The sequence below is a fragment of the Morone saxatilis genome, unplaced genomic scaffold (genome assembly GCF_004916995.1).
Source record: "Morone saxatilis isolate NCDOM2014 unplaced genomic scaffold, NCSU_SB_2.0 Contig15, whole genome shotgun sequence".
Lineage (NCBI taxonomy): Eukaryota > Metazoa > Chordata > Actinopteri > Moronidae > Morone > Morone saxatilis.
The window spans coordinates 18088938-18100310 of record NW_023339707.1 but is presented as its reverse complement, the minus strand read 5'-3'; the positions used below and the strand labels follow the sequence as shown (position 1 = coordinate 18100310).

General features: G+C 38.1%; 2 protein-coding genes across 2 annotated transcripts in view; both read right to left on the bottom strand.

Moving 5' to 3' along the window:
• Positions 1-16: 16 nt before the first annotated feature.
• On the bottom strand, positions 17-7213 carry irf10 (interferon regulatory factor 10). Its single transcript, XM_035657252.1, has 8 exons — positions 6765-7213; positions 4285-4480; positions 3926-4002; positions 3219-3276; positions 1919-2005; positions 1434-1820; positions 1147-1265; positions 17-503 (listed from the first exon to the last, which is right to left on the bottom strand). The coding sequence occupies exons 1-8, from the start codon at positions 6933-6935 to the stop codon at positions 435-437; spliced, it is 1164 nt and encodes a 387-aa protein (XP_035513145.1). The 5' UTR covers positions 6936-7213; the 3' UTR covers positions 17-434.
• Positions 7214-9253: 2040 nt separating this feature from the next.
• bmp7b (bone morphogenetic protein 7b) overlaps positions 9254-11373 on the bottom strand; it is a gene marked incomplete in the record, with an annotated part of 19885 nt that continues 17765 nt past the window's right edge. Inside the window, 2 exon segments of the mRNA XM_035655879.1 lie at positions 9254-10431; positions 10737-10847. Coding sequence (XP_035511772.1) covers positions 10282-10431; positions 10737-10847 — 261 coding nt within the window.

Sequence of the window (11373 nt, the reverse complement as noted above, 5' to 3'; positions counted from 1 at the left end):
ATCATTTAATGCTGAATATAGGTTCACAGAAAAATTAGGCATTTATTTACATTAATAGAATGTTATCATTCTGTTCTACTGGGTTAATCAAGATGTTTTCTGTAATAACAACAACAACTGATAACGCTTGCCAGTCTAGCTGCATGGAGGACGGAAAATAAATCAATACAAGGCAAAAATAAAGAAAATTACTTTTGCTTTATGCATTGTGAATACATCAACAATGCAGCACTTCCATTGTTCTTTATCCTATATACATCTTCACAAAGAAATACTGTATTTTTTGCTCTGCTCTTAGGATATCTTTTATGGTAATGACAGGGAAGGAATAAAGCTTCAGTTAATCCACCTGTATATTGTTCATGGCTACCCTGGTGCAGGGTAGCTGTCTTTGTCTTCCTACATCTTCTCTCCTTCTGTGTTGGAGGTCAGAGTCAGCCACTCTCCTCAATCTCTCCCAAGTTGAACCTCTGCAGCAGTTCCACTGCAAACAAGGGCACCACCTGGCCAGCAGGACACAGTGTAGTACACATTCAGTATGCTTATGAGGACCTCTACTGGCGGTTGAAAATGCTACCGCTACACTCTGACTGACAGGGACCATTCACACAGGAATTATTAGGATGTGCCTGGATTGTTATGTATGAAATACTTGATATACTGTTCAACATGTCATAAAACTCACATACAACTTTGTAAGACTAAGCTTACAATGTTTGGCATTTGAGATAGGAGATTGTTGATAAAAACCTACAGTAAATGAGATTGACACACTTCACTCTAAGAGTGTAACTCTGCTTTCCCCCTCGTCATAGTAAAATTTAAACAAAATATGCTAATTTAATTGACAAATCCTTACCTCATGAAGAGTAATTTTGGAATGATGTCAGAATGTTGTAATTTTCCAATAATATTAAAGAAAAATGTGCATCCAAAAATGTTCTTATTTTTGCAAGGTAAAAATCTTAATGTAAAAATGAAGCCTTTTATAAAATGAATCCCTAATTTACAGGTCAAATGTAAAATCAATAATTGAGATATGATACCTTATGTACAACCAAAATCTACACGTATGCTTTCAGGGCAAATGTGCTAGAGAAGATGATGAAAAAAAAGACAACAATTCTTAGTTATTTTTCTACCCACCTCCGCCATGATCAGCTTCCTAGTTTTAGATACGTTGGGATCTGGATACTCCTCTCCAAAGCAGAGCTCAATCTCATAAGAAGGTAAAGGGCCCTTCCCCTGTAAACAGCTCTGGAGCTCTGTACACAAACATTTTATATTGGAAAAGTCAGATTTGATCAAATAATCTGTCTCTGTCTCTAAATATGTATTATATATATTCTGTTCCAGATAGGTTTATATGACTGGTAGCTAAATAACTGTTTTCGCATTTTTTGTTCTGTTTAAGTATGCATGCACTGCCTTACCGTTAAGAAATGTGGGTATATCAAGCAGTTTGAAGGTCTTTTCTCGCTCCAGTTTGTTGGGCTGGTCAGTGTGTTGGGCCATGGGACCACTCCAGTACACCCTGCCCTGGCAGAACCGCTTGATAAACACCCCATCTGGGGCCACCCATAATAGAACACCCCTCTCCAGATGACAAAGAAGGCGGTTCATTGCTTCAGCCAAGCATGTCGGCAGGGATACGGAGCCTGGTGAAGGGAAGGAGAGCTGCTGGGCAGTACAGGGCCCGTAGATTCGTTCATTTCCCAAGGGGACATTTCCCTGCATGATGAAGCACCCATCTGGGCTCCTGGTGGTCAATTTCATCACCCTCTGGCCATGGTACAACAATGTCACCTGCATACGAAAGTCTATACACACAAAATGCAACTTGTGTTCCAGGTCATACAGTTAAAAAGGTCAGTGGCAGTTGTTTTTATTCTGTGTATATGTCAATAAGCTTTCTTACCTGATATTGTAATTGCAGGGCTGATGAAGGCTACAGGAGGTTTTTGTCTTGCGAGCTCACAATACATGTGCTCCCTCATCAGGTTCTCTAAAGAAGAATAGAGAAATACAATCAGTACTTTCTCAATACTATATGAATACTCTGACCCTATTACCCACCAAGTGGTAGGTGAGAACTTTTTCTCTGGACCACCCAAGACAACTTTTTCAGTAGTGGTCAGTGATGCCTTCTCTTCTGTGGCAATTCGCAACTGTGGTGGTGTTCCCCAAGGCTCCACCCTTGGCCCTCTGTTATTCTTTGTATACATGCTGCTACATATCATGCATAAATGCAAAATTCTGTTCAATTGTAATGCAAATTAAATGCAAATTTCCATCCCACTAAATACGAGTGAAAAAGGCAATTTTTCATCAGACATGGCATCAGCCATTGTCCTGTCTGTCCGAATGTTAGCTAAATGAAAATAAATCTCAAATCATTTTAATTTCATTCATTTTTTCATGGCTATTTTGCAAAAACATCTTGGCTCACTATCTACAAATGGCAAACCTGCAGCCAGAAACTTGGGAATAACATTTCATTTGAAAATGAAAAAAAAGTGTAACCTTGTTTTTATCAATTAAGGGAGCATCTAAAAAAGTCTTTTTTTTTCTTTCCGACTGATCTTGAGAAAATCATTCATGCTTTTATTTCTTGCCAGCTAGGTTACTGTAACTCCTTGCATTCAGGGTCGAGCCACAAAACAAAATCTCACCCCTTCAGCAGATACAAGGCGCAGCTACTCAGCTGCTCAGACAAAATCATAATCACTCCTATTTTAGCCTCTCTTATTAAATTGATTGCCTTTAAAAAACTTCATGGTTTAGCTCCCAGTTCTGTTGCTGAACTTCTGCTCCTATGAGCCAGAGTGCAGACTCAGATCCTCAAGCAAGCTCTGCTGGCTCAAGACTAAAAAGTAAAGGTGACGGGGCTTTTAGCTCTTGAACTCCCTGACAGAGGATCTGAGGCCTGCAGAATATCTTCTATATTCTAGACTTTTATTAATACTACCACCACTATATCAATCATGTCTTACCTGTTTTAGTATTATATATTATTATGTGATATATTGTTGCTGTTATTATCTTTACTGTTTTTTTGATTTTATTTGCCTAGGTACTGAAATGTTTAACCCTGTTTTAGCCATGTAAAGCACTTTGTTTTGAAAAGTGCTGTGTAAATAAAGTTTATTATTATTATTATCTATGGCCATGTTCCTCTATAGTTCTATGGAAAAGTGCTAGTTTCAGTGCGCTCTTACCAGTCAATGGTTTTCCTTCTTCTTTGTTTGCTTGAAATGATTCCTTTTGATAAGGAAGCTACAAAAACAAAAAGCAAAATTAGGTACACATAGCATGGGAAGATTTTTTAAGGAACAGATATTTTTTTATAATATTAAATAAGTTTAAGCTGACTTTCCCACACACTCCAAAACCTGTGTCCTGCTGCGAGAACACATTGTTCTTCACCACAGTGTAAAGTCATCTTCAAATGTGGACAGCTCAAAACTAATACAAAGTCCCTCAAACCAATTAAACAAACAATACAGCAGGGGGGCCATTTCGATGAAAATGTTTAACTTTAGTGACTCATAGTCTTGCTGTTGTATCAAAAAATACATAAGATGAACAAATTTTGTCTGGAGAGAGTAACAATGGTCCCTTAACCTTTTTACTGGGATTGTCTCATTTTTATAAACATAACTTATACCATCAAAATATGTACATATATTGTCCTATTAAATCAAACCTATTAAATTAAAAAAAGGAAATTAAAAAGCAGAAATAATTAGCCCTATTTATAAGAAAGTGACTGTACTCATACAGTGTTCTTATACATGAATTGACTGAAATCACCTATCGTGGATAACTGTGTCCACCATAAGAGCAGTATATAATCCAGTATTCAGCAAGTTCAGTGTTATATTTTCTCAGTGTATAGCTCATTGGCTCTATTTTTTTAGCTTACCTGTTTGTCCGGAAAACCAGGGCTCCTTGGAGACCTCTTAGCCTGGATGATCACTTGATCCTTTATCTGGGGAGGCTCTGAAGAGAGCAATAAGTGGGAACAAAAATGAGAGCAAACAAAAAACTCAAAAATTCTCTATTGGTGAAAAACTGATGGAAGAACGATGAAACGGTCAAAATACTTAAAACCTTCGCTCATTACATAAATACAGCATTTTATTCCTCGTTTAGTTTGCTCTGTTTGGCCTTTTTGTTACTTATTTTGGTTTAATTGTACGTATTGAGACACCACTCCCCAACAGCTCAGATATGATTAATAAGACAATATGAATGGAAAGGAGCAGTATTCAAGGTTTTTACCTTGTGGCTTGGCTGGCACATTGTCGTGATGGATAAAGTAGACTTTATAGGGTTCAGTGATGTCCAGCTGGTTGCGTTCAGGCACCTCTTGGAAGTCTGTGCTCTTGTTGAGTGCACAGCGAAGACGGGTCTTCCACATGGTGGGGTCAGCTTTATCCCTCCCTTCCCTGTACTTCCCCTTGTACACAGCCCAGGCCTGAATGTGAACATTTAAATATTAGATGTGTCTGTATGAATAACTATTTTGAAAAAAAAATCTGTTTGGGGAAGTAAGGAACTTATAGAAGACAAAAACAGCTGTGCTTGCAATTATTTTTTAAACACTGTTATCTTGAAATCACAAGTTAATTTATATTGTGATCTCAAGGAAACAAGTCATACTTCTTGAGATACCAAGATCATTTATCACGAGAAAACAACTTTCGCCTTTAATTGTGGCGAACTCGAAAATTAGTGCCTTGTTCATTTGTTCATCAAAAATGGTTACCTGAATGATCTGAGAGTTAAATTAAGTGATTCATTTCCTGGCAATGTGATGCAATACTGACAAATCCTGGCTGTTGCATGTGGCATTTTGGTCAGTATGAAAAAGAACAAGAACGTTGCCAAGTGCTTGCTCATGGTGGGAACTGTTGGGTCTCTGTAAATAATGTTATGTTGTTAAGGTGTACGGTCTAGACCTGCTCTATTTGAAAAGTGTCCTGAGATGAATTGGCGGTATACAAATAAAACTGAATTGAATTCCATATTAACTGGTATGTTACATGTCATTCCTCCATGTATTGTTGAACCAATGCTACACCTATAATATGCCATCTATGCGTGCTGGCATAATCTCTGATAAACATTACAAGTAATAAGAGGAAACCCTTTGTTTTCTTGAAATAACGGGTTGATTATCAATTCATATATTTCAAGTACACTATATTTTGTTGCAAATAATTCATGAGCAGGGTAATTTTCTTTATAAGAAATTTATCCCGGGAATATATGTTGTTTTGTTGTTAATTATCTTTAACTATATCCATCCAGAACATTGTGAAATCAGCAACTGAATGTACACTGTAAGAAAATTATTAGTTATTTAATTCTAACAATAAGTCACAGATCAACATTAAAATGGTGAGTTTACTGAACTGTTAATGTGTTCAGATTGTTGATTACATGAACAGAAGTCTCATTCACTTCAGTGAAGTTGAGAAGGTTAGGTGTGTCACATTTAGGAGGATCTATTGGCAATGGAAATGGAATCTATTGTTCAAAGGTATGTTGCCATTCGCATATAGTCACCTGAAAATGTTGGCTGCCATGTTTCTAATGTAACCCAGAACAGACAAAACAAACCCTGTCTCTACATAGGAACATTTGTGTTTTGCGCACATTTCACAGCCCCCGCAGTTTCTACCATATGCTTGGTAAGGCTTTGCGAAGCAAGTAAGTTGCAATCTGCAACTACACCACTAGATGCCACTACATCCTTCACACTGGACCTTTAAGCTATTAAGTTCTGTTAGCTGTTGGTCAGTTTTTGGGTTAGAGTGGCATTCTGGTTTATTACTTCAGTAGTGAAGGATTTTTAAGTTTTGTTCCATGTTCAGCCTACAGCTTTTGCTGTGATCTTAAAAGCCAAATTCCTATCAGTATTAGTGCTGAGCCCTGGTTTTGTCATAGCCATACAAAGCATGGGTATTGTGATTGTGATGACTTGAAATTCTGAGATTTACTGAAATTAACTAACTTGTTATTTACATTTACTTAATGATTAAATAATAATCAGTTAAATTAATTTAGTTAAATGAAATCATTACGTAGACTTTGACATTTTTACTACTAAATACCTTTAAGTGAATGAAACCAGCAGTACTCAGAAAGGCAGAATTTGGCTTAATTCATTAATTTATATATTCATATGTTCAAATAACAATAATAAATACAAAATCAATATTTTTTGATGCAGGCAAATCTATGTTGCTAAGATAATGAATTAAAGGACATAAATACACTTTTGTCTCTTGGCTGTTTGAGACCACTGACAACTTTGCCATATGATTATGTTTTTTGTTAGCACTGTAGTAGTAGCCTTCAAGACAGCCCTAGAAAATATTTGAATTAGGCAATTAACACCAAACAGGTTGGACTATACTAGGCTGATATTTTACTTAGGCTATTAGCCTGGTAATTAATAATATTAATTACATATGTTTCCGATGTTAGTAGCTCAACTTGTAGGCTACAATATGCATTGGTTTTATTTAATTATCAGTCAATTTATAAACCTGTTATATGCCTTAAATAAAAAATCTATATACACACATTAAGACAAAAAGGAGTTACATTCGGTTAAATTCAATCGACTCGGACACCTGGATCAATTTCTAGATCAAAACTTGCTAGAATTATATCTGACCAAACCTGGCAACTGAATTCACAAGAATCTTCTTTATATGTTTTAGATTATGAAACAGTCTGAAATTGTTGACCTTGAAGAGAGCTGCATCCGCCGTCTGTTTGTAGTCCTTCTTGGCTGCGTGTTTCCACGGGATCCTGAACATAGTCTTGTCCTCATCTTCCCAGCACAGTCCTTCATATTTCCCACTCTCTATCTGGGCTATCAGCCACTCTTTCATGTGCATTTTAGCTCCTGGTTCCATCTTCAACACAGACTGTCTCTTACAGGAAGAATAAAATCACTTTCAAATGTCACAGATACATGTGCACAATAGCTCGAGCACTTTAATCACGTCCGCACCTTGCAAACGGAAAAAAATGGCAATATTTTATTCTGCTGCTCCTCACGCCTCTAAAACGATTTTAATCCCAAACCTGTAAGAAAATAATATAATCAAGTTTATAAAAGTTCTAGACAAACAGACCTCGCCGCAAACTTAAATGCAGAAGTCCGACCTAAAATTGTGCGCTCATAGGAGCGAAAGCGAAAGTTTAGTTCATTTGATACTTTCGGTTTCCCCCTGCTTGCTGAGTTGCAGCGAAAGTTTAATCATTTCCAAGTAAGGTGTAAGAAGGAGGGTGATAAATGAGTGGGTCTTTGAACTGTAAACCAGTGAGAGAATGTCTGTGTGTGAAAAGAAACCACAATTAAATGCAAATTCCCTGTTTTTCTATTCTATTAGAGTTTATTTAACGTTGCCAGAAGGCAAAACAAACTTTAATCTTTATTATATGACACTGATCACAAAACTCAGTCACCTAAATAGTCCTCATAATGTTGAAGAAAACACAATCGATGGAAGTAGACAAAGGGAACGACTGTGTAAGGACAGGTAAGTTGTATATTCCAAACACCTGAAACTAGGCTACTAAATAACTAATTAAATTTAAATAAGAGTTTTGTTTTCTTAATTGGAAAATTCTCCTTTCCTTTGCCCCCTCAGGAATCAGCATGTGGGAAACAGGGCAGCATTAGGCCTACGCATTAATCACATAAACCAAAGTAAAGCACAAAAGCCCACACATAGACACACACACAGACACGCACACACACACACACACACACAGATACAGACACGAATCATAACGAAACATTCATGCGAAAATGAAAGTATGTGGGTGTAAGGAATTTTTTTTTCTCATTGACTCCTCCCCTTGTCCTTGCTCTTAAGTTTGCTGACTGAAGGTGACAGTATTTCTTAAGTTCAAGTAATGATACTGAACCTGTGAACAATTAAAAACTCAGTTCAGCTCGACAGACAGACAGAAGACAGATGGACCAAGGGCTCACAGCAAAACACAGGGATCTGTGTAAACACGCTGCGCACTGTAGTTCCCCCCAGCAGAGGGCGGTATCGAACTGTGTTCCTGCCTCTTCCCACACAACGTTATCTGTTTATTTGATAGACCAGGCAACTGTGTGCTAGAGACAGAACATGCTGTATGGAGGAGGATGCAAACACATCTTCCTAGTTATTAATACCCGAGGCTCATTTGTATCCAGTGCCATTAGTCAGAGGACCTGCTCCATCAGAGAACAGCTGGTTTGTCAGTCACTCCTGCTGTTCACTGGTAGTGCTGGTCTTGGTGAGAGTTGCTTTATTTGTTCAGGTACTGGAGAACCATATGCCAAAAGACTGTCTTATAACAGCTTGCAGGTGGTTGGTGTTATTGGCACCAAATGACCAGGACAGAAGCCAGAACAGCAGACTTGTGATACATATTTTGAGAACTCTTAATTGTTGACATGCAGTCAGACAGGTGTTGATTATGTCAATTTAAAAGGTTGTATGTAGTTTATTTCAGTATGCTGTAGTTGTGCTCCTTTGCATGAGTAAATCAGATAGATTAGGGGAAAAAATATTAGGAAAATCATTAAATATATCAAGTCTAATACAACACCACCAGCACTAATTAAACATAGATTATAATCAACAGCTGTCTTATGCAGTGTCAAGAACTAAATAGATAATTAGTACAGTATTAGATTGTTCTGAGCCCCTGTTTTCTTAAAATATTCGAAATCAGTTCTTCTACATTAAAATGACTGTAAAAGGTTTTATATAGGCAGAAATACCGCCCACACAAGCTGCCAGTATTTTCCCACAATCCACACTATGTGCAGTTTGCAGTTCTTACAGTGTCATGTAGTGTGCATTCATATAGCAACTTTCATTATGCGTAAACTCATTGTGCTTTACATTAAAAGACACCCAACCAGTGAAAGAAAGAAGACCACACCTACCGCACAGATGTAAACCACAGACACATGCACACACCCATGAGATCAATCATAAGCCTGATAAAACAGAAAGGTTTTCAATTTGCTTTTGAACGTGGAAACACTTCTCAGACAGATCTCGGGTCAGCAGGAGAAGATGAATACAATCGAAGCAAATATTTGTGCAGGAACGTGTAAGAAAGTGCAACACCAGCATGTGTCCTCCATCAACTTGGCAATTTGATTCCATTTTCCATCCAGATTAAACAGCACACATCAAGGTGGTTTTTGTTGCTTTTCTCCCAGTTTATTGTTGTACCAGTTCAGCAGTAAAACATGGTTGAGACATCGGAGCACACTGTAGAACATCTTAGCCAGCTTTCAATAAATAGACCTTTTAAATATGAGAGATTGTATTACAGCAGAGGAATGTAAACCTGAAAATGTCTTACACAGAGAACAAAATGCTCTGTACAAAGCTCCCTCTCTCCCCCTCTCTCTGACAGTTCAGCTGATTGTTGCTATAAAAATGTGCGTCAGGTAGCTCCGACTGATGAAATATGTAGACATTTCCACAGGTCCAAGTTGCCTCCCACCATCAGTGTGTAGCGTACATATACACATAAGGCAGAGAGAGAGATGCATCGCGTTTGAACTCATGTCAAAGTAGTTTTCTGTCAACTTTGTTTTCATTTCCTCAGAGTGTGTACTATCATGTGAGAGAAAACAGGCAGCATTACATACAGGAGAAAACACAAACCCAAGTGACATTCCAGGAAATAAATACACTTCTTGCTTTGTTTGAAAAAATTATTTACACAGTATTGTACATGGAAGAAATTCAGAACATCCATCTGGGTCTCTCAGTCATAAAAATATATAATATAATAAAATCTACAGTAAGAGAATTAACTACAATAACAATTATTGAAATAAACAAAAGATTGTTGACTGTGAATGAATATACAGTACAATCACTGCTTTTAATGTCTTGTATACACAGTAGAAAGCACAAACGTGAGTGTGTGTGTGCGTGTTTGTTTGTTTGCTTGTGCGCGCTTGTGGCGAGGAGTCTAAGCGATTTAAATTCCTGCTCAGCCACTCAACATCGCATTTACTTCAGGACAACCTTGAAAACGTAACGAGAATCTCTGCCACACTCTGCACTTGAACTCTCGCTTGAATGTTCATAACATATTTGTGTGTGTGTACTATAGTTTGTAATCCATTCTCAACGTTTCAAATGGTCACTGACAGCAAGGAGAAGCCCTGTCTACTCTTGCGTGTGTGTGCATATGTGTGTGTCTCCTTGTGAAGATGCTGACACTCTAGTGGCAGCCACAGGCTCTGACCACCATGTTGCGGTATTTCTTGAGGATGACGTTGGAGCTGTCATCAAAGTAGAGCACTGAGATGGCGTGAAGCTGTGTGGGGGCACAACAAGGCTTAGGAACTGTCTCCGGGTTAATAAAATGAACCTAGGGAGAGCAGGGATAATTCAAAGGTTTAATTAATCATTACACAATGAATGGATATTGTCAAATGGTTATAAAGGATGCATCACACAGTGTGAACACTGACTTTAAGTACTGTTAGAAAAAGTTTTTCCCACGTCTTGGCCTTATCCTGTGTCACAGTTTACTCTAAAATACAATCTGCAACCATTTTGGATCATTAAATAAAGTAGTTCAAACAGCGGCTACATTGTCTTGACAGCTGAGGAGATGATTAGACTCTTAACATGACTGCTGGGTTTTTGTTCCCTGCTTTCATGGTTACTCACAAGGGTTTGCACAATGGCATGGTTTGTGGCGTTCATGTAGGAGTTCAGTGGGAAGGCACACTCTCCCTCACAATAGTATGCTGCATATCCTTCTGGAGCGATGATCCAGTCCTGAGAGTGGGGAGGGAGAGGAAGAGAAATTTAGGTTGGAGAATTATATAGCGTGCAGAAAACTGAAATGCAGGGAGAAAGAGATAAAGAGAGTTGAAGGTTTAAGGAGCAGAGAGGCCACATGACCACAGTAGAGAGTGGAGTCAGACTGAGTAAGCCTTAGTATCGACACAGACAAGGTGTGTTTGTGCAGAATTTGAGATGGATCTGTTCCACTTATAGCTGGATATAGGATTTTCCAGTACAGACTTGGGCTTGGACATCGCAAAATAATGATACGCTCAAGTGTAAGTTACACTGAATCTTAAACGTGTGTTCAGATCTGACTACAATATGATTCAGTTAAGGAGTATGCTTTTTTGCTGCAAATTGTGGCAATTGGATGCTGAGGGTTTTTATAGTACCTGAACAGTCTCTATGAGTTGTGTGTCACAACCACTGCCGCTACTGTTGATTGTGTTGGTGTGAGGGCCACATCTGCAGTTCAAACTGTAACAACTTCCTGTTTAAGTCCGTACGTTTCACC